Genomic DNA, 27,632 nt, shown 5'->3' on the forward strand with positions numbered 1-27,632 from the left:
AATTTTCTGCTGAAAAATCAGCTGACAGCCATATGGGGTTTCCCTTCTATGTAACTGTTTCCTTTCTTCTTGCTGCCTTTAAAATCACTACTTTTTGCCATTATAATTACTATATTTCTTGGTGTGGACATCCTTGGGTTGATTTTGTTGGAGGCTTTATGTGCCTCCTGGATCTGGATTTTCATTTCCTTTCCCAGATTAGGAAAGTTTTCAGCTATTATTTCTTCAAGTAAATTTTCTGTCGCCTTCTCTCTGTTTTCTCCTGGGGTTCCTATAATATGAATGTTGTTATGCTTGATGCTGTCTCTGAACTCCCTATATCTATTTTCATTTTTATTATTTTTTTTTTTCCTTTCCAGTTCCATTTCTCTGTCCTCCAGGTCACTAATCTGTTCTTCTGTTTCCTCTAGTCTACTATTTATTCCCTCTCCTGTATTTTTATTTTTGGTTATGGAGTTCTTCATCTCTGATTGGTTCTTTTTTAGGTTTTCTATCTCTTTGTTGGGGGGGTCTCACTGAGATCCTCCACTCTTTCTCATGTCCAGTGAGTATCTTTATGACCATTACTTTAAATTCTGTATTAGGCATATTACTTATCTCCATTTCATTTAGCTTCTCATAGTGATGTTGTCGTGTTCTTTCATTTGGGACATATTTCTCTGTCTCCTCAATGCTGCATGCCCCCTAGTATTGTGGCTGAGCCACATTTGCCTTCAGTCCAGTCATCTGCAATGGCTCTCTTTACCTGTTTGGGCAGGGTTTAGTCCGTGCCTTGTTAGTGGGCCAGTCTGGGGTTGCTTTGGGCTTGGGTTGAGTCAGACTAGGGGTTTGCCAGAGCTATAGTAGCCCTGAACTGCAGGGTGCTTTCTCTATGTCGTCCCCTCAGAAACTTTGAATGGTGAACAGGGCCTGCAGTCAGACCAGATATCTGTCCCAACTGCTGGAGCTGCAGTTGGGCTGGTGTGTGTTGGTTATCTTCCTCTCCTCCTGGGGCAGGAATCCCTTTGGAGACGTGCTGGTCCCTGTTAGGGCTGCTTGCACACTGCCAGGCTTGTGGCACTGCTTTGGATGGGCTCTGGCCAAGGGTGTACTGGAGGGGAAGGGGGAGGCATGTCTGCAGGAGAATGTGGATCCTGGGCAAGCAGTTTTAGCAAGGTTTGTGCAGATCTGCCGTGTGAGGAGACCAAGTGCTCAGGCCTGGCTGGTGGGGGCATGTCCATGGGAGAACACAGGGGGGCAGGGCATGCTGTTAGCAATTTAAATGTAGGGAGTGTTGGTCCAGGACTGGTGCCCATAGGTGTCCATGTGTCTAGGCTGTGGGGCGATGGAGGGAATGGAGTCTGTCAGCTCCTTTGCTCCTGGAGAAGACTTCCAAGGATCCCTGCCCCTCCAGCACACGCTCTGAAATGAGTAGAGAAGTCTCGCTCCTGTTTACCCCTGGTGTTTTTCAAGCTGCTCCTCTCCTATGCTGTATCTCCAAAGGGCTGTTGGTTGTGTGGACTCTTTAAGGGTGTGGACTCCATTTCTTGCGGCCCTGAAGCTCTTCCAGAGTCAAGCCCGCTGACTTTTAAAGTCCCAGGTGTTAAGTCCCACTGACTGTAAGAACTCATGACGTTATACCTCTCTGCTTTTCAAAGCCAAATGTTATTTGTCTTCCCTGGGCAGGTTCTCCATGCTTGGCCTATCTGTTTCTTTCCTCTTTCCACACCTGCAGGGTCCCTCCCTCCGAGGGCAGTGCCATGGGTTTTTGTTTAGCTACCCACTAAGTCTCTGCCCTTCCTACCCTCTGCAGTGTGGCCTCTTCTGTACATTTAGTTGTGGAGGGTCTGTTCTGCAAGTCTTTGGCTTGTTTTCTCCGTCGTTTACACTCATGTGGGTGTTATCTAGGTATATCTGTGGGAGGGGGCGAACTTGGGGCCCTCCTACTTGCCATATTCCCGCGAGGTCCTCACATTCACTGTATTTTCAAAGGCCTCTTGACTAATACTGGTTGTGCTGTCAAGAAACTCTGACATGAAGTAATCTATATCTTGATTTTGTTTTTAGATTGCTATATCTTGGTTTTCAAACTGGTTCAACTTATTGTCTCCTATGAACCTGTGTCACCTCTCAGTTTCTAGGCTATTTCTTTCCTTCTTGTCTCAGCAATAATCCTGAAGTTATTTTCCTTGCTTGCTGGCTTCACTTTCTACCGACTCCTCAAATGCCCTCGTTCTGCTTGGGCAGAAGTCACCATCACCCTCTTTATTGGCATTCCTGTTCCTGTTGCATTTCCACACCAGCACAGAAGCTGGTGGCCGCAGCAATGGCAGGGCTGAAGATTTCACAGCAATAAACAGGAGCACCTTGCCCTTCTTGGGAGCAGTCACTCAGGTAGTGTGTTTCAAAGGCAAGAGCCTGGGTTTTAGAATCGGATCATCTGGCCATAAATTCTGTCTCTCTCCTTTTACTATCTGTGACCTTAGGTGGCAACTGGACTTCTCTGAGCCTGAGTTTTCTCATCTGTAAAAACAAGGAATATATTTTCTGGAATTGTGAGAACAGAAATAATGCACAAAGGTTCTCACAAGTTTTTAAGTTTAGTATAAAATTATTCCTTTAAGAATCTCGACAGCAGAGGGGCGCCGAGGTGACTCAGTTACTGGAGCACCCAACTCTTGATTTAGGCTCAGGTCATGATCTCAGGGTTCTGAGATCGAGCCCCACATCAGGTTCTGTGCTGGGCATGGAGCCTGCTTAAGATTCTCTCTCTCCCTCTCCCTCTGACTCTCTCCCCCCACTTGTGCACCTGCTCTCTTGCTCTCTTAAAAAAAAAAAAAAAAGGATCTATACAGCACTCATTTAAAAAAAAAAAAAACCCATAAAAACAATTCAGCTGATAGTCTTAGTTACTTATTTCCCTGAAAGATGATAGCAAGTGAAAGATAATTGATTTTGCCATTCTTCGTGTATTTTTTATCACAGTAATGATAAATCTGCTGAGCTGCTTTTCCTCAGTCTATAAAAATATGTTTTTTTCATTGTTGAAGTTAATTGTACTTAGAGAAAATCTCAGGTTAATGCAAGAAGAACTTAAAAACGGAGAGATAAGAACACGTTTATAAATAGGTTAAAAAAAAACAAACCAAAACCACTATGCGGCATTTGTTCATTGCCTCATGCATATCTTAGCAATAGAACACTGTCATCATGATGCTCAGCATAGTGTATGTGCAGATCTCCTGCTGTGTTTACCTTTTCTTTCCAGTATACCAGCTATGTGATCTTGAGCAAGTAACTTATCTTCTTCACATCTAGGAATATATTTTCTATTTGGTTCAGTGTGCAGTGGGGAGACAATAGAAGTACTTGTGCTAGAACAGTAACAAGTGAAAGGGAGATTTAAGATTATTTTTGAAGAGACAGGCAACTTGCTCATTTGCAGGGTTTCCAGTTATACATTTTGGTGTTTTACTTGTTTGGAGGCTACCTCGTCCTCATTTACAAAGCAAACTCCATGAGATCAAGGACCACATCTCTTGGTCACCCAGCACCTACACAGTACCTGGAACACAGTAGAGGCTCTATAGCTACTGACTGAATAATTGAATTAGGGATGGAGGAAGACTAGAAGGACAGAGAGAATGAAAGAAAGAGGATTATCTAGGAGACGGTAGCTACAACACATGGTGTGAAGAACATAGACTTAGCATTGTGGTAGGAGAGTGGAGAAAAGGGATAAATCTGACAGATGCTACCAAAAAGTTAACAGTGTTTGCTGACTGAATGGGAAAAGCAAAGGAGAGACAGAGAAGAGTGAGGTTTCCCACCTGAGAAGCTGAAACTGTGGTTATCCCGTTACCTCAACAGGAAAGTTAAGATGGGGAGGAGCTTGAGAGCAAGAAACGTACATTTAATTCTTGGGTGTATTACTTATGAAGATAGAATGTGTCATGATGTGGAAATCTCTCCTAAGAAGCTTGAAATGAGGGATTTGGGGGCATATTGGAGCTGGAGGTGTCGGTTGGAGTGCACAGAAAAACCATGAGACAGTTAGGTCCCTGAGGGAGTGAGAACTGAATGGAGTCAGCTGGAGCACAGACCGGGAACCAAGGAATGAGACAGTGGTGGGCAAACTGGAGAACTGGGCACGGAGTGGGGGAGAGTATTTAGTGACAGAAGCAAAGTGGGGACAGTAAGAGAAGAAGCATACTCTGCTTGTTCCTGCAGACATGTTTCAGAGTAAAGAACACAGTTACCTGGGATTTCTAGGAAATTTATACAGATAGTTTAAATATAGTCTAAAAATCAGGTTGTCTAGATCAGTCACTTTCAAACTTTTTTATTGCAACGTACATACATTTTACATTTTGATTCAGGGTACACACACACACACACGATTGATACAAAAGTTTCCCTCAAGAATACTCACCCTCGCTATGTACAGTCTATTCAAACAGTTAGTTTTCATCTATTTCATTTTTTAAATTCTGCTAAAGCCCACTAAACTGGTTTAATTCTGCATTAATAAGTCATGGGACTGGAAGTTTAAAAAGCACTGGTCTATATGATGGTTACAATAGGAAACATAATGAATTTGGGGAAAGAGCACATTTTGAGAAAATTTTAATTTTAGTTAGATAAATAAAGTGTTTTGTTTGGTATTCATTGCAGTACAAAACACATACTTCTATAATCAGGGCCATTCTGTGAGCACACCTCAAAATTTAAAACTAAAAGAGAAGCACTCACTTTCCAGCATCCTCTGTTGTCGCCTTAAGGGTTGGTTTACCACATTGTAAGAAAAATTTGTCTCGACTTTGGATCCAGGCAATGAGATGCCACTAAAAGCACTCTGGCTTTGGAAATGGACAGACCTGAACTCAAATCCTGGCTCTGCTGCTTAGTAACTATGACCTTTGCCAGGTTTCTTCACCTCTTTGATTTTGTTTCTTTATCCATAAATGGGGATAACATTCACCCCAACTCAGATGCTGTTGTTGGTGAAGAAGCCACATTGTTCACGATACTTTATTCAGTACTTGGCGGGCATGCAATAAATGGCAATTGGTATTATTGTCCTTGGTTGTGAGGGTGAAATTCTATACCACTTGTAAAGCTCCTAGCACAGTACCAGACAAAAAGCAGTAATAAATATTAATGATCTTTCCATGCCAGCAACCAAAGGATAGAAATGTACATGGAAATGTACAAACCAATTATATGACATGATTTTTTAGGATGATATTTACTAGATAAAGCAAAGCATATTGAGAACATTGATGTTATTGGAGAGATTGAGGCTCCTTTGTATAAAATGAAAAATGATGCATCACTGACTTACTTTTCTTAATTCCCTCACTGATGTGAACATTAAAGTGATCACAGTGCATTTATTCCACAAGCCTATATTAAGACAGCAATGCAAAAGAGTGGTGATAAAAACACAACAAGAAACAGTTCCTAGATATTTGATAAAGTAACCAATTGTTAGCATTTACTTTTTCTCCCGGGCAGCACACCACCATGGACCACTGATAGCATTATTATCTCTGTGCTTTTTGGCTCTTTCGGATTCTACTCTCACTTTCCTCACCAATTCAGAAGGATGGCTTAAAGATGCTTTGTTGGAAGTACTAAGAGCTCCATGGTCCAATTCTTGGTGATCTACTTCTGACATTAAAAACACTTCACCCTGCTCAAGAATTCCTTGTCTTTTATAGTTTGTCCTCTGTAGCCTCAGGGTTACTCTAACTGGACTAGCCCATAATTCACCTATGTGTAATCTTATTTCCATATCACATTATTTTACTTGCCTCTCACAAAGTAGGCAGTGAAGTTGGCCAAGTGTCATATCATTTGAAGAATAAAATGAAACTTTCCCTCCCCCCCCATTTTTCAACTTCCTTGGCTCCCTCCCCACTCCTTTATTGTATGTTCTGGTTGTAATAGATTTCAAATATGTGGTCATCAGAGTAATATGGTAAAAGGATGCCCCTTACTTCAGATATAAAGCACTTGCAGGCACTTTCAAATAGTTTCCATAGGGAGTGATGGAATTTTTATTAAGTAACTGCTGAGTGCTTGTGTGCAAAGCCAAAGGGCCTACAAAGATGCTTGAGATGAAATCCCTTTACCAAGGAGTGTATATTTAATGAGAGAGATGTCACATCTACCAGTTGCTATAAGGGATGGCGTGACTCACAAGGTGTCTGGGGGAAGGACCATAAAGTTGAATCTCATTCTTCAATTCACATGTATGGTGATTCGGTTTTTATCACTTCTCCAGATGGCTTTTGTTGCCCACATTAGTCATTTTGACCAGTGCCTACAACTGCAAACGAATATGGAAAAGTTGGAAAGACAGGAATCTTGGGGTGCCGTATTCCAGATATGTGCATTCATAAAAGAAACTCTCTTAGTATATGTGGTTTCATTGTGCTGTCACACTTGACAAGTGAAAGATGTGTAAAGCCCTGCAAAGATTTTCTATTTGCTATTCCAAAAAAATGGCACAAGAACTCCTTGGGGGATGGATCTGTGATTCTCGGGTCGAGTAGCTTCCACATGGAATTACCACCAATTAGCTGTGTGGCTCGTGCTAAAATTCAGAAATAAATATTGCCCAGGCAGCCCCCAGTTTAGATGGTGGACTTAAGGAGAAAACCTGATGAGTGATGGAAAATTGTTGCTCTGATCATGTAGTTTTAAAGTCTATGAAAAAATGGGGAGCCAGGCATATCTGATGATGTGAGCGAGCACATGAGAGCCCAGGTAAGGCATTAATTTCAGCTCATGAATGAGCAGCAGCTCCTTTCATAAAACTTGATCTAACAGCATTTGCTGCAGGTATGGCCCTCAGAAAGATGGTTCATGTATCCGGTTTAGGGAATTTCTAAACTGTTGCTGGTTTACATAGAATTGAGAGAGTATTTCTCTAGAAAATCAAAGATCTCCATCCGTTGATCAAGCAGTGAGAAAAGCTCTCCAGGAGGGAAATAAGTTGATGTTCATCAGATCCTTGCTGCTTTCACATATGCTTATAAGTAGCTTTCTGTCAAAAGTATTTAGCGAGGGCCATTGGATCAAGGGGGCGGATGGATGGATGAAGCCTGCTCTAGGTGAGAATATAATAAATATGATTTCATTGAGTGCCTTGTTTTACAGGAATTATGTAATTTTTAACATAACGTTATATGGTTTTATTCTGCTCATTTTACAAGTTAGGAAACTGAGCCACAGAGAGGTTAAGTGATTTGCTCTGGACTTTACTTCTTGTCCATCCTGGAGCCATATAGGGATGGCCTGCCTTGTGAAGGGTGCAGTGGAATGTGTGTCTTTGGAGCCTTCCCTCCCTGGTTCTCAGCGTTCCTGCAGCACTTGGAAGGCTGCTCCTGCTATCTTAGTCACCTTTCCTACCAGCTGTGCATTGTCCCAGCCGCACTGAGTGCACATGGTTGGGGATAGCTTAAGTGAGTACCCGGTCACTTTCCAAGAGCATGTTGAGTCCTGCAAGTGGCTGCAGGTGGATGCGCTCTGAGCAGCAGAGATAGTGAGAACTTACCGAGCTGCGATCGCCACAGAAAAGATAAATAACATGGTTATTAGAAGGAGTTACGAAGAACATCCAAGCCGTATAATCAAATCCTAATCTAAATGGTAAGAGAGGTTGAGATTTGAATTAATGGAAATATTGGAAATTTGATAAAGAAAATCCCTTAAGTGGCCTTTTAATGTGTGACACGAAATAACTTGGAGAGCAGAAGAGTGTTCCTTGCCTTTCTTTCAAAATAAAACTCCCCTGCCACCTACCCCTGATGCAGACGCAGAGACAAGTAGTGATAGATACTTTTTCCAAAATACATTAAAGCAGTAGCAGCTCTGTTGAAATTGCTTTTCTTTCTTAATATTTCACTTTGATTTTTATCTTTCTGTCCATTTCTCACTCCCATCTCCTATTCTCATCTCACTGATTGGCCATCCTTATATATGCAGGTGGGGGACTCTGTCTCATTACCCTTTTTCAGTGTTCCAAGAGCTTTTGACTTCCATCCCCTGGCAAAATGATGGTGCCTTATTATTCCCCAGCTCTCACCCCAGTTGGAGTTTCTACACTAATTTGGTTGATTTGAGCCTTCTCGTCTACTTGTCCCATTCACCATACCATTTCCTATCCTTTTCAGCTGCCTTTCCTTTACAGATCATAAGTATATCCTCACCAGTTGCTTCAAAGTTATCTTTGTCTTGGAGTTCCATCATTTTGCAGTTTTTCTAGGTGTGGCTTTCATTTTATTTATCCTGCTTGGGATTCATTGCAATTCCTGAACCTAAAGATTCATGTCTTCCATCAAGTCAAAAAAATTATTTTCCTATATTGATCTTCTGATTTTTTGTTGGAACTTCGAATTCTTTCCTCCATGTCTTTTAATACCTTTTTTTCTGTTTTCTCTCTTAAGCTCTTTGGACTGCATTTGAGTACTTTTCCGAAGTCTGTTTTTTTTTTTTTTTTAAGATTTTATTTATTTGACAGAGAGAGACACAGAGAGGGAGGGGACACAAGCAGGGGGGAGTGGGAGAGGGAGAAGCAGACTTCCCGCCGAGCGGGGAGCCCGATGCGGGGCTCGATCCCAGGACCCCAGGATCATGACATGAGCTGAAGGGAGACGCTTAACGGCTGAGCCACCCAGGCGCCCCTCAAGTCTGTTTTTTAAATCTCTTTCCAGTTTATTGTTTGTTTGTTCAGTGGCGTCTGTCTAATCAGTGTTTATCTATCCTTGAGTTTTCGATTTCAACTCTTCTATTTTTTTAACAATAATTAAAAGAATAATTCTATCAGCTTTGAAGAAGTGTTATGTGGTTCTTGTAAAATCTGACTTTAAAATTTTTTATTCTTTTATCATGTTTTCAGTTCCCACTTTTATATCACTAGTCTTTGTAAACATTTTTAGTTTGAACTGGATCTATCTAATAGTTCTTGTACCTGGAATTCTTGGTAGTGGTGGAGGGGTGGGGTGGGGCATTCCTCATCCCTGTGTCTACTGATCCTTGTTCATGGCAGACAGTTTGAGTGTTTTGTAATATTGGATTGTGAGTTTTTCTTCAGAGTTGTTTTTTTGTTTGTTTTGTTTTGGGTTGTGCTTTGTTTTGTTTTGTTTTGTTTTAGTGGTGATCTGGTACAGGCTGAGGTTGAGTTTCTGTCCCTCCAGAGAAGTTTTGTGTATACTTTTGTCAGGGGTCCCAGGATTATCACTGGCCTGGGCCACTTTTTAGCTTCTCATGTAGAGGGACAGACCATCCAATAGTGGCTTAATCTGAGCTTCAAATCTACATGAAGTGGGCCTGTGGCTATCAATTCTCAGGGAGGCTTTTTCTCCCCACATTCACAGAGATTCAGGCTGAGACAGATAAGCTTCTTAACTGTCTCTTTGGGCACTTGGAGCACTTTCCCCCAGTCTGCTCTTCACAGAGGGACTGGTCTTTTGCGAGTTCCAGCTTTATGTGGGAGTCTCAGTTCCCATTCTCTCACCCATACTTCATGAAGACCCTGGGGCTTCTCCTGAACCACATGGATTTACAATCCAAATCCTGTGTTACCGAGGCTGGTGAGCTGCTCTCCTCTTGGGGCTGCTAGCATCAGTTCAGAGGCTTGGTTCTGGTTTTCAGGTCCCTGTGCGTTTGACCTTGGAAAATTCCTTATTTTCTTGAGAACTCAGCTATGCGTTTTAAAAGATATTTATTATATTATACCCAGAATTTTTAAGCTTTTAATAGCAAAAGATTTTTTTAAAAAGAGATCTGTTCTGCCAAGAGCACATCATCATGATCCTCTGATGGTTGTCTGCTAGAGGGTCGAAGAGGCCTGTCCACATCCAAAGAGCAGTATGCAAAAAGGGACCTCTGCCCCCTTAAGAAGTTCACAGATTTTTTTTTTTTTGTCTAACTCAATTCATAGAGTCTGAGGACTATTCATTTAGTCTTTCACTCTATCATCTTTACATTCAAATCACATTCGATAGTAAATTCTCACTATCCAGGCTTTCATTCATTTTTCAGCAAATATATGTTGTGTACAGCATTGCTACATGCCAGATATGTGCTCATTGTGCTCAACAAAAACATACCTGGTCCCCATCTACATAAATAAATGTGAAATTGTAAATGGAACAAGTGCCAGAAAGCAAACGTGCAAATGGTGCTGTGAGATGTGATGATTCGTTCAGCTCAGACCAGGAAGGGCTTAATTGGGGAAGTGAAATAAACAAGAATAGCTTTCACTGAGTGAAAAGGGGAGCGATAATTGTGCCAGACGCAGCACAGTATGTGCAAAGGCCCTGGGGTGAGGATGAAGGACTAAAAGAAGGGTGGTGAGATGAAAGAGGAGAAGTGAGAAGAATATGGTTCCAGACAAGGCTGAGAGGGAGCTAGGAATCAAACCATGGAAGACCTTGTGGGCTGTGTTAAGGAGCTTTTCTGTTTATCATAAGTGCTATTGAAGGGCTTTAAACAGGGGAATGACACATATAATTGTGCCTTTGAAAAGATCTTTCTCACTTTAGAGAGGAGAACGGATTTGAGAAAGCAAGAATGACAAGATGGTTATCAGTAGACCAGATTGAGAGTTGCTGGCAGCTCGGCTTCAATTTTGGCTTTGTAGACATGAAGGTATGGACAGATTTGAGATTGACTTAGCAGATGAAATTATGAGGAAGAAACAGAGTTTCTGGCGTATATAACTGGATGGCTAGTGATGTTCCTTTAATGAGATTGGAACCTCTGGATAAGGACAAGGTTTGGTGGAAAGGCCATGGCTTTTTCTTTTATCCAGATTGGGTCTGAGGTTTTTGAAACATCTAAGAGGAAAATATCAAGAAGCAATTGGATATATGGATCCAGAGCCCAGAGAAGAGATCTGGGGATATAAGTACATGAGGATTTGTTTGTAAGTGTTCATCAGCTGAGCTTTCCAATGGAAAGATGATGGATGTCTATTGGCTATAGAGACATGCAGGTTCCTAGTGACCTTAAGAGGAGCTGTTTTGGTGGTAAGATGGGGGGAGTGGGGTGTAGAGCATGTAGGAGAGGAGGAAATGGAACAAGTGAGTTTAGACAACTTTCAGGAGGTTTGCCAGTGAAGTTATATAAGGCTTGCGTTCATTTTTAAAAGAAATATGTCACTTAATTATGATTGGAAGGTAAAATCTTTTAAAACGGAGACTCAATAGAAAAAAATTTAAAATAGTTTCTTGATAGTGAAAAGGTGGTCAAGACCAAGACCTACACTGGCACAGAGGGGAACCAGAGACACTCGACCAATATTGAAGTGTAATAATAGCTAGCATTTATTGAGCTCTCACTATTGTTCCAGGTGTCATTCCAAATGCTTAACATGTATTAACTAACTTGATCTCTGTAACGACTCTGTGGGGTAGGTACGCATTAGTCCCTGCAGGACGCAAGGAACCCAGTTATGGAGAGGTGCTGTAACTTGCCAGGGTAGGACAACAGAGATTTGGACCCAGACAGCCTGACTGTGGAGTTCATGTTCTTAAACACTATATTATCCTGCTTCTCAGTACACGGGTGCATAATAAGGTATTTGTATCATCTATGAACCTACGTATGGGCCTATCCATCTAACTATTGAAAATGTTATTGGTTGTATAATGACTTTGGGACAAAAGTATCCACTAATGTTCACTTAAATATTTGTTAAAACTTTCTTGGCTTTATGTTCTAGAACAAGGCAGGCATAAATGGAAATGTCATTAGATCGGCTTTAGCTTTAATCAGTGGCCTTTAATAAATGTGTGCACATTATTCATTTAATTGCACCTGTTGTCTAGGTGGTAGCCTCACAGCTGAGGTATAACAGGTAAGTAAGCAGAATTCACCACATTCTGAAGCCACTGGTACCTCTCTGCCAAGGTGTGTATTTGTGTCTGTTAACCCATGTCCGTTAACCTTTTCCAGATTCCTGGGGATTGGCTTTAACGACGTGTGTGTTTATTCTCCTCCTAAGGATTTAACAACACTGAGAGGACATGCGACAAAGAGTTTATTATTCGGAGAACAGCCACCAATCGAGTCCTGAATGTCCTCCGTCACTGGGTCTCAAAGCACGCACAGGTAATTTAGTGGTAACGTTAATTGCGTTCAAGGAATTTTTTTTTTAAACCAACTTTTTAAGTCTTAACATTTGTAAAACGCCTTCTGAGGCTTTGGAGTTAGGGTCTGAAACCTTGGAATTAGAACAGAAAGGGAAGATATAGGATAGATGTACAGATCAAAGCAAACACGTGCGTATTTGCCAAATATCCACTGTATCAGATCCGGCGTGACACAGGAGTGAAGCCTGGTTCCCCTCTTTCCTCATCTTTTGAGGCAATGGCACCCACCTGAGGCGCTAGAGCCACCGTGCTGTGCCCCCCAGGGAGTGCCATTCATAGGGCCCTCCCCGTAGCTGGAGGTAAGCAGCAGGTACTCTACTGAGGTAAACAGCAGATGCCCCTGGAGATGAGCAACACTCTGGGCCCACACACTCTGGTGTCTGGTCAGGGAGTATTTTCTCAGGCGGATTTAGGAGATATTTTGCCTCATGCCTTGGATGTTTTGGTTCCTAGTATTCTGTTTTGAAATTGCATCACGCTGACAGGACACCTTGTTATTTGCGTCTTTTCAGTACACTTTTGTAAAATTTATACCCATTTCACAGTTTCACGAAGTAAGGGAAGGGCCTCCTTTGCCTCAATGGGCTTGAGACACACGTTGTGCTTTTTTTTTTTTTTAAGGATTTTATTTATTTATTTGACAGAGAGAGACACAGCGAGAGAGGGAACACAAGCAGGGGGAGTGGGAGAGGGAGAAGCAGGCTTCCCGCCGAGCGGGGAGCCCGATGTGGGACTCGATCCCAGGACCCTGGGATCCTGACCGGAGCCGAAGACAGATGCTTAACGACTGAGCCACTCAGGCGCCCCACGTGTTGTGCTTTTGTCACCCACTGCCAAATAATGGGTGGGCCCTGGCAGACAGGTGGCTGCCTAGCACTACCCTGCCAGGAGAGTTTTAAAGAGAGGGAAGGGAGCCCTCCATGGCTCAGATCAGAACGCATTAAACATATAAAATGTGAATAACATGCTAATGAATAAAGAAAAAGAGAAAGAAGGAACTCCCAGGTCTCACTTCATTATATTCTCAGAGGTTGTCATGGGTCTGCCACGTGGCCCTTGGTGACAACAGTCCATGAGATTGGGGTCACAAGAGAGCCATGTGCCTGGAATCCCTGTGGGAGAATTCACGAATTGGGAAAAGTGGGATTTGGGCCTCACCATCGGTTAACCCATGACGATTCTTAAGTGTTAATTAAAATAGAAATGAAGGTAACACATTAATATAGGATGTAAAAATTTTATCTTACACATCTTAAATAAATAAAAATGGATCCCATATGACTCAAATTCTGAGAACCGTCCTGAGTCCATTGAAAATGTCTAGTCTCTCCTGATGAGGAGAGCTGCTTCTAAGTCCCACGTGCCTCATTGCAGATACATGGTAATGAGGTCTCTCCTGTGTCTGACTGTCCATCCCATTCCTCTCTGGTTTTGGACTCGGGGTCCCGACTTCTGATTCCGGGGGCCTGCTGTGGCTTCAGAGACGCGGAGTAGCTTCAGTACACAAGGCTTAGCAGATGCCCCTTGCTTGTCTTCCCCGCCGAAAGCGAAAGCCCAGATTGACCTGGGCTCAGCTTTCTCCTATCTGCAAATCTTCTCTCCAAAACCTCTAATCTTGCTTCCCTATCAGCCTCACCTCCTTTCTGTCAATCCCCAGTGCCCTCTTTTTTCTAATAATCTGGAACAGGAATCCCCCACAATTCACATAAAACTCTATGTAGTAGCTAGAAAAGAGTTGCAAAGCAATTGACAATATGCTGGGCTTACTTTACTTTGGGTGAAGAGAACTCAGAGATGGGGAGATGGGTGTACTGAATCCCTTGCTTCTATGATAAAGAGATTTACAGTAAGGTGTTTGATCAAGGTGGCTTGACCTTGGCTGCATTGTACTTGCATAAATACATATATGCATACAGGCAGTATTAGATTGAATAGCACCAAATCACTGGAATAGAAAGTGGATTGATATGAAAGCAAGGGTCTCTTTATTCAGATTGTGTCCTGGGGCCTTTCGTTGTAATCCAAAAAGCACCCTAAGTGTTAGCTGTTGTTCAGACAGTTCAGCTACTTTGCAGCCTGTTACTCAAGGTGTGCTTGTATGTGGGGAAGCACTTTGTCATCGGTTCCACTTAGGGGCCCACACTGGGAATCCCAGCTTCTCTACCTTGGAGGCATATGTCGATGGTACACATTGCTCACATATTCAGTCTTCTGTCCTGACATGATTATTGTATAAAATGTAGACCCTGATGTGCCAGAGGAAGCTCTTACCACTCACTCCTTTGTCTTTTCTTACCTTCCCTGAATGTGTGAATAGATTTTAAGGATCTGTGGTTGGTTTCCCATTGTCCTGGTGCACATCCTGTCCCCTTCCTCATTCACGTGAGTTCTCCATCACACTGGCATGGCCTGAGCCAGTTTGGCTCCCCAGGAGGTGTGGGTGTTGCCCCTGGCTTGACGGACCCCAAGCAAGCGGACCACCATGGTGCATAAAGAAAGAAAGAACTCTGCTAGTTAACCCTCATCGTTGCACCTCACAAAATGAAGGACTTGGACGATAGGATTTTTCATTATCTGATTCACTTTGTGCTGGTTGAGTCCATTAAGGAAGACTGTAACATTATTGTGGCAACCTGATTATTTTAATTAATAACTTTTCCAAAAAAAAATGAGTCAGAAATTGTAGTCTTTTCAAAAATACAGCCAAACATGCTAACAGTTGCATTTCTCCTCACATGGTAGACCAACCAGAACTACCACTTCAATTTACTGAAAACAGAAAAGCCTCAGGGAAGTGACAAGATGTAGCTTTGTCCCCCAAAAATCTAGAGAATTGAGTCTTCTACAAAATATTAGGTATCATGTATCTATTTCTCACTTCTCATCGAAGGTAACTAATATTGGCAGATACGACCCTGAACATAATTCAGGAGAAATAGAGCGGCAGAATTATGCGTGTTGGTTCTCCAGGGAAATAAAATTTCCCTAGGATGTCACCCTCAACTCCTTCCCTGCAGTGTGTGCTAGAACGCCATTCTGGAACCTTCTAGGCTTTCCTTTAATAAGTATTTGGTTAAGGCTAGAATGCCTTTTTTTTTTTTTTCTGATTCTAAAAGTTTTCATCTGTTATACATTCTGCCTACTTTCTCTTCATTTTGTTGTGCTTTTTCACTCATTTGTTGCCTTTCATGTGGAAAGTGAAGCCACAAGGCCTGGCTGGGTTCCTCCCACATGCCTTGTCTATGGGTTAGCAGAAGCTGCAGCCCAGAGTCGGGATACACCTGTTCTTCCATGTGCTACTGTATCTTCTGTGGGGCCCGATTCCGTCCCTCTGCCTCACTGGGGGTTAATATCCTCTTCTGAGAATGAGAACACCCATCCATCTCTTGCCTCCCCCAAGGATGTAGGGAGGATTAAAGGCAACATTGAATCAAGACGCATGAGAGACATAAAGTCCACTGTAGGTGGGTGTGACCAAATCCCTTCCAGCTAAGGACAGGAGGTGAACATTTCATCCCCCGACAAGGAGCCCTCGTTCCCTGCAGACGGGACTTGTCTCCTTCATCTTTGCGTCTGCTTCCTCGGGGCTCTGCAGTGCTGGGCACCTGGGAGATGCCCAAATCCAGTTTACGTGTTCATGTTGCTGTTGTTCATTCTCTCCAGGAGGTCATTCTCAAGCATTTAGTTTCCGAAGTCAGCCAAGACAGAGACTAAAGCCCCCAGGGGACCAGAAGTCAGGGCTGTGTGTGTAGAAAATCTGAGAGAAAGAAGTGTTTTCGTTAGGTGTCTACACGCTTCTCAAGCGTCTCCTGCTAGGAGGCCTCACATGTCATTTGCCCAGTGCCAGGCTGTCTGCAGGTTTCGGGCCTCAGTGCTTTTAACCCCATGCTCCCGGGGCTGCCTTGTCTTCTGTGCACAGACAGGAGAGGGCGGGGCTCTGAGGCTGGCACTCGAGTGTGTGTTCGAGGCCTGGTGTGTATAATCTAGAGCAGTTTTGGTTTTCCCGCATAGCCTTATTGATCCACTGATTCTGGAGAGATACTTGGAGCAGTTGTTTGAGGAATTCTACAGACCATGGAACAGCACTAATGAAGGAGCCCGCAGCTGTGTCCACAGGTTACCGCCTGCTCCATCTGACTCTGGGTACCGTCGGAGTGACAAGTGGCCAAGAATGAAATGATCCTTCATTTTTTTAACCGTAGGTTAAGGGGAATGTTTTTAAAAGCACAAGATCAGATAAAAATGACCTACTCACATAAAAATCTCCTTCCCTAAGGAGCTCAAGGAGTGAACGTTGCTACCTTCCTGTCTTTTCCCTCATCTCCTTCATTCATTCACTAGCAAGAATTGAGCACTGGAGGGTGCCAGACACCGGGTTGATGTGAGCGTGAGAGGATCCAGACATTGCCTGAGTCAGGGGAGCTGGTCTTCAGTCTCCAGTGGAGAGGGCTCCAGAAATCCCACCAAGCGCTCCACAGGATTTAGCCACCGTCCACCTGCCATATCCAGAGCAGGGCCCAGCTCAACCTGCCCCGACATGTGAAAGTGAAAGCAAGAAGGGAAAGCGAGAAGTGGAGAGGAGGTGTTGGGGAAAGAACGGGGCGGGGGGGGGGGGGGGGGGGCTTTGGGTAGACTTCCAGGCTGAAGGCAGGCCAGGCTAGGCTAGGAAGAAAATGTCTTATTCTGGACTGAACTGGATCTTGGATCAATGTTTTGGACTGGACATTCTGATTGAAGAGATAATTCTCGTACCTAATGGTTCTCCAAGACTTTGGTGCCGTTCCAAAACTACATGCAGGGTGGGGAAGGATGGCCGACAGAGCAATTTAATGGGATCAGTGAAAAGGAGTACCGCTGCTTGATCATTACATCATTGTTTGTGATACGGGAAGTGCAGGTCATCTGGGTGAGCTGTTTCACAGAATATATCAAAAGAACTCAGCTGTTATGTCTCTAACTCATTTCAGTGCTCTTACACTCATTGGGGGACAAAGAGAGCACACATTTAGCTGATGACGAAGAACTCTCAAGTTTATATTTCAGTTTATATGCTTTGTTGCATTTTACCTAGCTATTACATTCTTCATCCAAAGGGCACGAAACTTAGGAGTGTGGCTCAGTGACTTTACCTTTGCACATACCTGTACAACGGCCACCCTGATGAAGATATGGTAGCACCCGAGGGGCCCCTCCCAGCCCATGCCCCTCTTCCTGGGCATTGCCCAATCTTCTGTTGGTTTTAGTATTGTTCTTATTGATATTTCGTACTTTTTCTATATTAAGGATAAGACCTTTTATCGGCCAATTACACTCATTTCCCCCAGTTTGTTCTTTCACTGTTAACACTATGTATGATACTTGTTACATACATACATGCTTCTCCCATTATATAAGAGCGCTTTATATATACTCTATCATGTAAAAATACGCAAATACATTCACACAGACCCCAGGGTCTTTTTGTTAGAATCCATATTCTGTAACACTTCCTGAACACACCTAACAAATAAATGGAGTTTGGGGTCTAAGACAAGAATCAGTGGCTCTCAGAACTCCACTTTGTAGTCATGCATAGTAGTTGAAGTGAAAGCTTTCACACCTCCAGAAATCCCAGTCAGAGCTGACCTCAGGCCACTGTGTCCATGTATGGATGTCGGAGCAGAGGGGCCTTCGGGAAGCCCACTGGAGAAGCAGTGGAGCGATGGTGAGGAGCACGGGCTTCAAGGTCAGAGTTACCTGGATGGAAATCCCCTCCCTCCCAATTATCAGCTGTGTGGCTGAGCAAACTATTCAGCTCCCCCAGGCCTCCATTTCTCCTTCCATCTAAGTGTGGATGATGTCACTTCTTTCTTCTAGCAATTGTGAGGATTACGTGAGGTAAGACCTGTTAGAGTGACGGTTACAGATGAATGCTTAGAACATTACAGATGGCTGCTCCTGGCCAAGCCCTGGGAGGGTCTAAACCCAGGCAAATGGTGTTACCCCGACTGGACCAGTGAAGCGATTAGGTCTCAGAGAGGGTCAGTTATCGCTGCCCAGGTAAACCTTTTCTAATGGTGGAAACATTCTATATCTGTTGGGCCAAGTAAAGTAGCCACATGTGGCTAATGGAGCCCTCGAAATGCAGCTAGGGTGGCTGAGAAACGGAGGTTTGAACGTTATTTAATGTAGTTAAGTTTAAATAGCCACGTGTGATGAATGGCTCTAGTCTAACCTCACAGTCCTAGATCCTTCGGAAGCACAGCCGTGAGCCAGACCCAGCTGGTCTCAGAACTCGGCTCAGAACTCCTCCCTCTCTCCTGCAGGGCCCCCTTCCTCTGAAACAGGAAACTACTGGTCATCTCCGCTTGGCCCCAACAATAAGCCTGCTAAAGAGGGGCACACCTCTGTTGGGTCTGTAGACAAGGCAAAACATTTAGGTAACATCGGTGTTGGGGTTATAAATCCCAAAGAAGATGATGGCTCTTTCCCAGTAAGGGTGCGTACCGACGAGCATCCTTGCGTTTGGGCTTCGAGCCTGCAGCTTCAGGTCAGGGGTCCAGTGGGATCATGCCCAGTTGATTACTTGAGGTGGGAAAGCGGGTGCTGCTGGGATGGCAGGGACTTTGTGTGTGCAAAGACCTCAGGGATCAGGGTGTCCTAAAATGAGAGTTTAGGTCGTTCGTCCCTTCTGTTAGTTATCTCGACAGATGACAGGGGGCCCTTTTCTAATTTTTAAATTTTTTGGCATTGCTTAGTAAGACACTAAATCTAGCATCAAATTAGAGCACTAAGTTCAGATTTATTCTTTGTTCCAAATCTGAAACGGAGGTTGGGCCAAGGATGAGCCTAGTACAGACTTTCAGTGTGGGTGGGAGAATGTATGTGTAAGAAAGATCCAGCTACTGACTAGGCAGCTCCTGTCGACCCTTCTGAGAGCACTCAGCTGCCTTCCAGCCCTGTCCTGCCCTTGGGCTCAGCCCCTTCTCATCTCCACCTGGTCCTGCCAGTCTGCCCATCGGGGCCTCCCCCATCCACGATTGCAGCTCAGTTTCTGCTCTTGAGTCACGGCTCTTCTTTCCACTTGCAAGGCTGTCTTCAGAGGACAGATGCCTGATCTTTGAGCTCTTTGCTGGAGAAAATTTGCCTCCCTGGGCCACACCACTCTGCATTGTGTGGGTGCTTCCTGTCCTCACGCTCCTGAAGATGCCCAGGATTTTACAAGCCACTCTTCCCCAAGTCCTTACCACAGCTCGATGAGATCTCCCGACGTCCACTCCCAGGGAAGATGTGTAGCCAGCACTGAGCTAGGAGGACATGCCATTGCCTTCCATAGAAATGATCTCTGAACCAGCCTGAGGTTTGAGGCTGTCTTAATTATGATACAGGGCACGTGGTCTTTTATAGGCAACTTGAATACATAACCCTCCACTTAGAAGGCAGTTTCCTCTATGAGGGTACATTCTGAATGACAAGACTTGCAATGGTTTTGTGTCTTTTTGGTGTTGGTGGTGGTGGGTTTTTTGTTTGTTTGTTTACTAACAAATACTATATCGCTTACTAATGTGTCAGTCACTGTTCTAAGCAGTTTTCAAATAGTAAGTCATTTACCCCCTCACTCAACCTTTTAAGGGAGGGCAGGTAGGTATGGTTATTATCCCAGCTTTGCAGATGGGGAAATAGAAGCCTCCGGAGATGAAACAGTCTGCTTGAAATGACACAGATAGCAGGTGGCAGAAGCAGGTTGCACACCCAGGCTGCTGGCTGCCCAGCGCAGGCCCTAACCCCTGATCTCGCTGGCCAGCTCTTGGGGTGCAGACAGCTTGAAGGCAAAACGTACAAAGCCACTTCTGACTCAAAAGGGCAAGAATATCATGTGCTAACACTGACAATGCTTTTGCTATTTCTAAATCTTTCCTTAGAAAAGTTACTTCTGTCCCAGAGTCTATTCTGTGTCCCTTAGACAAAGGATGTGTATAGTTTTACGGAGCAGAGCCCTGCCTCTCTTCTGACAACCGGGGCAGCACCTTCTGCACTTGGACAGTGATTAATAGACTCCCGTGCCAGGCCACCCCCCGCCCCCCGCCACCCAGTGCTGGCCGTGGCAGGAGCTGAAGCTAGTGCAGTCTACAGTGAAAGGTCAGGAGACCCCAGACATCCCACCTAACAGGTGGATGAGGATGTTGCCCCCTGTTCAGCAGCCCAAAGTACAATGAGGCTCCTGTCGCCTGCGGTGTGGTGGGGAGGCTGCGAACAAGAGAGAATTGAGTTGCAATGTGAGAAGCTGACAGCTATGAACTCTTTCTGTTTAATGACAAATTTGTTGTCTCCTGCTTCAACCTTGCAAATCGTTGGATAAAGGCACTAAGTGGGAAGATAATCAATGGGCTACATTCTTTTTTATGTTAGTCTCATCTTTACTAATTAGCGCCCATTCACTTCCAGTTGTTCACGCCATTTCCCCTTTGACCTCTGCATGTCCAGGCTAAGAAATCCCAGATATCCACCAGGTTCAACCAGTGTTTGTTCCCAAACTCAGATTTCCCATGAAGGGAAGCCAAAGTGAAAGAATGCTCTATTTAATTTAATTAGGCCAACTACTTAAGTTCCTTTTGGCTGCTCCTGATTTCCTGGGCACGCAGGCTGGTACTTATTTTCATCACTATCATATTTAATCCTGCTGTATTGTTTTATCAAAATCTGTCCTGTCCTTCCCCCCGCTCAGAACAGACTGCCTTGGGCATCACACTTCACTTGAGTTCCCGGGGCAAAAAGGACTCAGGTGAGGAGAGAAGTCTGGAAACCTGAATTCTAGTCTAGATTCCAATGTAGCTTACCATTTTCCTCATTCATAAAAGTGGCAAAATGATCTGTAAGGGGTTCTTATGCACAAATGAATTATTTGTCAGAGTGCTCTAGAAAATGTAAGATATAAAATCAGAAACTGTTATCTGATAACTATGGATTTTCTTCTTCTTTTTTTTATAATCCTGAAGATAGATTTTCTAACTCTTTTTTCTGTGGTCCAGGCAAACAACCAAGTGAGAAGATCCTACTTCCTTTGACTGCCTACCAGAGTTGTTTCTTATCTTTTGTACATCCCTATTGTTATCCTTTAAACTCTCCTTAAGCTTTCCATGCATGTCTTTAAAAACAAGAAAAGAAAACTCGGTGAGAAATTAACAACAGGATTTATTTAAGTCTGTGTGAAACAGAATTAAGAGTTTAGGAAACCAGTGTGTTAAATGGAACTTATTTTCAGTTCCCATTGTTGCCAAGACAGAAATTTAGCTTCCTCTGTAGAACCAGCGGGATTCTTTAACCTTCTGTGATGGCTTTCGTGGACAGAAAACACGGAGAAACACCATACGGGATTTTATATACATCAGTAGCTTCTTCTTCCAGTTTGCATTCTACATGCTCATAATCACTTGTGGACCTAGGGGGTGTTTCTGGAAACTGTGGCATGCGGGACTGAGTCCTCGGGCCCTTCTCTGGACCAGCGCCCCTGTCCCCCAGGACTCCAAGGTGCCAGCTCAGCACTGGGGCATTAACCGGTTTGTTCAGGTCTTTTTTTTTTTTTTTTAATTATTTATTTGTCAGAGAGCATAGCAGGGGGAGTGGCAGGTAGAGGGAGAAGCAGGCTCCCCGCTGAGCAGGGAGCCCGATGCGGGGCTCTATCCCAGGACCCTGAGATCATGATCTGAGCCGAAGGCAGACACTTAATCTTACTGAGCCACCCAGGCGTCCCTTTGTTCAGGTCTTAAGGTGTTGCCTACCTGCTGCCCTTTTCCTTGTGCTTCCTCTCCTGCCCATTCTGCTTCCAGATGCTACCAACCTGTATCTCCTAATGTCTTTGCATAATAAAGCTTCTTCCTGGATGAATGTCAAAGGTTCTACTGCTGCCACATTCCTGACTGGGTCCGTCTTCTCCATGGGGAAGATGAGGTTTGCCTACCAGCTTTCCTTACCAGTCTTTTTCCCTTTTATGGGTCAGGGCATGGAGAACAAAGTATAACTTATAGACCACTCTTTACTAAGACCTATTCTCGAGTTAAAGTCAATGATAATTTTGTTGGCATGTGGCATTAATTAACTAAGAAAATTTAAAAATCAAGATTAAAGCGAGGCCTTTCCAAACTCTTCTTTTTTCCTCTCTAATCTTTGTCATTGTCTTGAAAGCTACACTCCTATCAATTAACCACCTCTCTAGAAACCAGTGGAAAACAGCATCTGGAAAAATTTTTCCTTCTTCTGATAAATGCTTTTTAAATTGATTCTCTTTTGAGACATAAAGATGTAAGCCTGGGAGTTATGTGATTTCAAGGTTGTGGGCAGTATTTAAAATTCTTCTAAGCGCAGCTCTTCAGGTCTAAAGGCTGGATTTTAGCAAGTCATTCAAATGCAGAATCATTTGTTAGAAAATGGTGGAATAAATTATTTTCTGCATGGCTTCTTTCTTTTCACTGAGTTGGTGTCATTCATTGCCATTTGCCTCCTCCCAGTTATTTTTGTCCTAACATATCTTCCACATTTTGCATTGTGCCTTCCTCTAGTAGCCTCCCACCTCACATCTGCTAAAATAATTTCCCCAAACGCCAGTTTAAGAATTAGGTAACATATTACCACACATCTCAAAGTCACGTATCCTCCCCAGAACTTTGTCCATTCATTCAACAAATATTTGAGCCCCCACCAGGAGCACCTGTGCTCCTGGGGCTTAATTACATCTGGGCTTTACCACCTCCTCCTGGTGCATAAGCTGCTACATGCTGGTCAGTTTCACATTTTCTATATATTCTGTTCCTTTCTGGAGATTCTAGAACCTTATGAGTTAAGTGTTGAACAGGTATTGGAAAGTTTGGAATCATTGTGAAGTTGCTTTGTTGGGTTTTATTCCAAAGGTAATGCCCTTCCTTGTGTCTTTGAGTAGGTTGTTTCTTTTGTAGGGCAAACAAAGAGGCTTTTAAAATATCTTTGTAGTTAGGTGATGGGAAATGCTGGAGAACCCCGCCTTTCACTTTTCCAGCGACAAACTGTGATTCAGCATCAAGGTTGCCCAGAGGTGGCAAGAAGGCCAACCGGCCAGGGGTGGTGCAGGTGGGTGAGGCCAAACAGGTGCAGGGCATGGTCCCCCTTGCCGGCTGTTAACCAGCACAATCTGCCCTGGGATCAGGTTCCAACACTTAACTTCTGAATAAAGTCTCCCCTCCTCAAAAGAACTGAAAACCACACTGGTTTAGAGACTTGTTATCTCTAGTTTATTAAGATGAGGAATCCAGAAACGTGTACCCTCAACCTATCAAGGTTGATTTGCACAGATCTTGGGAAGATCGCTCAGCATCTTTGGCCCAGTTTCCCAGTTGACAAAATGGCCCAGATCTAAACTAAATCTACACTACAATGTAAATTCTTCATCTTCTGTAGTCAAAGACAACAGAAAGCAGTAGCGTGCTTTTCATTTTCTTGAAAATCATTGTCAAACCCCAGGCTCTTATTTTTGAGCCTAACCTATCCTAAGCCCCTTCTTTATGAGCCCATTGTCCCAGGTTTTTAAAAACTATTTATGTGGTTTTGCTCCATTCTGCAGTATTTCTACTTTCCTTTTAAGAACTCTGGCCACAGTCCGGAATACACTGTACTGATTACAGTGAGAAAATTATTCTCCTAATTCTCTTTACCCTCAAACTGTGTTTATGGAATTAGATTTTCCCAATGTCCTAGAGTTCCCTTGGCCATGCATAGCGTATTACTAATTAGTACCCTGCTCTCCCGAAAGAATGAATGTAATTGCCTGCATGCCTCAGCTGGGGATTTAGTGTCAGCAGGCTGGAGAATCTGAATAATTGCGTCACACATTATTTTTCTGTTGTATGATCTAGTCTTATTAATACAAACCTGAGTTTCAAGATCTCTATCTCAGATGGGTGTTAGGATAGGTGGGAAATAGCTCCAGAGTCAGTAGGGCAACAACCAGCCTGTCTGATAATGTCTTTCAGCCTACGCTACCAGCACTAAATCACTGATAGCCACTGTTTTTGGACAGTCTGTGGTGTTAACAGTTAGAAACTCAGGTTTTCCGCCGACACCGCCGAGGTGGCGTCCTGAGTCTGCCACTTGCTCTCTGTGTGACTTTGAACAAGATACTTCGATTCTCTTTACCTTGACTTCCTTGTCTGTAAAATGGGAATAATAATGATTGTAACTGTTAAATTAGATCATAAAGTGATTAAAATATCATCTAGTATGTGGTGAACTCTCACCAAGTCTTAGTTACGATAATGACCCCAGGAGTTGCTCACTAACCTGGGGGAAATACTGACTTTTAATCGCTTATGAATGTGTCGGAGCAGAGTCAAAATCTTGGTAAAATAAACTTCTCTCGGCAGAGCTTATCACTTGAGGAGGATCTAACATCATTGGCTGGTAACCCCTCGTCCCTAAGCATTTTCTTTGTTCCCCGATAGTCCGATAGTCCGCGTGAGCTGTCCCCTCTTTGCAGGGGTTCCCGGAGCTGCATTTGCAGGCCCACAACCTCTCCTCCGACTCGGCGGGGCAGGGCCGCCGCGCTCCCCGCTGCAGACCCCTCTCCCCGGGGCTCCAGGGGTTGGTTAATAATGTTTCCTTCATCTGCCCATCGCCCACTCTGCTGTCCTCTGCCCTGCCTTCCCACCCCGCCAAGTCATAAACTGAGGTGCTCAGGAACTGTTGAAGGAATAAGAACTATCGTCTCCTCTTTAGAGACCGAAATGTAAAAGTCTCCCATTTTCCGGGCTCTGCACCTTTGGAAGCAGGGTGGTTTCTTCTTTCTGATCTGTCTCCTCATCTCCGCTTCAAACACTGGGAAACAAAAACTAACCTACATAAGCTGTTGCTGGGATGGCTTGGGTGACTGCGTCAGGTCCTGTTGGACGCGCACGGCTAGCTGATCTGGGCCGTGAGATACCCAACAGCAGGCAGCTTCCCCCGCGCAGGGCCCCCTCGCTGTGCCGGGCCCCCCGCCAGCTCCGAGGAGAAAGGCGGTGCGGACTCCTGCAGAGCCGGACGACCCAGGAGCGCCATCTCGTGGGCGCCCCGATTGCTGCCTCCGAGAAGGAGCCGGTGTTCTTCCCCACCCCCCACCCCCCCCCCCCGGAGGATTCTCATTTCTCATTTCAGGGCCTGAGGAAATGCGACCAAAAATTAGATTCCAGATAATTTAAAAATGGCTGTCAGGCAGACTTATTATGAATAATCTACCTCTGGATTTAAATAGGGCAAGTGCCTTTTAGCTGCTCCAGATTTCTATTGAAGTAGTAGCTACTACGTTTTGAATAGGGACTTTCAAACGGCCAATTCTGCATTTTACATGCATTGGTAAAAAGAAAATTTTGCATTCTACGTAGTACATCAGAGGAATCAGAATTTTTTTTTTTTAGTCAGTTTTTGAGGAGTTGTTTTTTGCATGAATTTAAAAAAATAAACAATGGCAAAGTCTTGCTACTGAAAGTGTAATTAGCATCGCCCAGGAGCTCATTAGAAAAGTATCTCTGTTCCAGATCTACCACATTAGAATCTGTGGTAAGGGGCGCCTGGGTGGCTCAGTTGGTTGAGCATCTGCCTTTGGCTCAGGTCATGATCTCAGGGTCCTGGGATCGAGCCTTACGTGGGGCTCTCTGCTCAACAGGGAGTCTGCTTCTCCCTCTCACTCTCTTTCTGTGCTTTCTCTCTCTCTCTCTCAAGTAAATAAAATCTTTAAAAAAAGAAAATGCACTGATTCGTGGGCATACTATCAGACAGGAGTGCAGGTTACCAGAGTCAAATGGACGACCTGTGTTTTTGTCTGCTCGGTGGTACCTCCTTCCTTATGATCACATCCTTTCAGCCTCAGTGGCCCATGTGTGACCCAAGATCATAGGTTCCTGCCTTGTCTGCTCCTGGATCAGCCAAGGGACAACTGAAATCATGCACAGCATGTCACTCTGAACATGGGAAAAACCTCTGCAGATGTCAGGGAAACTATGCGTGAGAATTCTTACACTTCGTACTCAGCCATCATTGGGTAATGTGCTTTACCTCAGCTACATCATCAGCAGAGCAAATGCTCACCTGTAACTTTCATCATGCCTCAAATACTGTCTGGTCAGATTCCACCGAGTTTTCAAAGGTCTCTCTCAGGCTAGTCTTTCCAGAGCTCAGAATAATAAAATGATGTTTTATTTTCCTTAACAAGACCTTTGACACATCTTGCTTTCCTGGGGTCTCAGAACTGTTTCCCCTGTTGAGCCCAGGATGGGGCACAGTAGGTACTCAATGGAGCTTGTTGATGAAACTGCTAATTATCCCTCAGCAAGGTCCAAACACTGGCCTGATGTCCTTCACACTAAACCACTTATCATCAGATGATGGGCATCATTAGAGACTGACACAGTTACAGGAGGACTCTATCATCTCACCAATAAATACCAATATTCATTAAGGAAACACTCCTGATGGCTGAGAAATCCTTTGGTAGTGCTCAGGGATTGAAGTTAGTGAGGTTATTAGCTGTTTGCAAATATTCCCTTCACCTTGAAATGGGGGAGGGGTTGGACAAATAAAACAGTAAGAAGATATTACTCTCTTTTCCTTGCATACGTTTTAAAAAAGATTTTATTTATTTATTTGAGAGAGCGCATGAGCAGGGGTTAGGGGTAGAAGGAGAAGCAGACTCTCCGCCCGCTGTTCCAAATAAATGGTACTGATTGTCAAGCAGTAAAAGCGAAATATTGAGAAAAATTTGTTACACATTTCTCCACCCAACTGAGATACAAGAATATCCAAGTCAAATTAGGGCAGACTGTCGCATTGTCTGCAATTTGTGAAATTATGGACCTTTTTGCCCCTAATTTACTAAAATAGGAAATGTGTGCTGTTTTTTTTTTTACTGGATTCATTCTAATTAGCAATATTTTCTCTAATCATTTAAAGGAATTCAGAATGTCAGTGCTTCAAAATTATTTTCCTTAAAGTTAAGATGTAGTTACAAGGCGTCACTTTATGTAGGAGGGAAAATACACGTTCACGCCTGCACATAGAAAGATAGTCTATCAGAGTAAGGACCTTGAAAGCAGGACTTAGCAGCATACAGTTCATCTCTGAAAACCTGACCATCCCAGCATGCTGCCTGTCGGTGTATCATAAGAATGCATTAATAAAAGAGTGCAAGGGACATGATGTTACCTTTTTACTTCTTTTTCAGACTTTTTACCTTTAAAAATTTCAAATCAAGAGTAGGATGCCAGAAAAGACAAAGAACACTGATACCCATCTGCGGTCACTCGTAATAACTTAACGTGCTCACCGCTTTTGTGTTCTTTCTCTCTCTCTCTTTCTACCTCCTCCCTGCCCTTCCAAACAAAGACCTGCTCTTAAACAGCCTCAATAAAATGATCAAATTGAGGACAATTTAACATTGATAACATTCCCAACTAGTGCATAGTCCTGACTCAACTTTTGCCAATTGTCCCAGTGATGCCTTTTTCGCAT

General features: G+C 43.8%; 1 protein-coding gene across 1 annotated transcript in view; it reads left to right on the plus strand.

The window, feature by feature from the left end:
• RASGRF2 (Ras protein specific guanine nucleotide releasing factor 2) overlaps positions 1–27,632 on the plus strand; it is a 230,024-nt gene that overhangs the window by 172,899 nt on the left and 29,493 nt on the right. The window contains 1 exon segment of the mRNA XM_027606459.2: positions 11,999–12,105. Within this exon segment, the coding sequence (XP_027462260.2) occupies positions 11,999–12,105 (107 nt within the window).

The sequence above is a fragment of the Zalophus californianus genome, chromosome 5 (assembly GCF_009762305.2).
Source record: "Zalophus californianus isolate mZalCal1 chromosome 5, mZalCal1.pri.v2, whole genome shotgun sequence".
NCBI classification, from domain to species: domain Eukaryota; kingdom Metazoa; phylum Chordata; class Mammalia; order Carnivora; family Otariidae; genus Zalophus; species Zalophus californianus.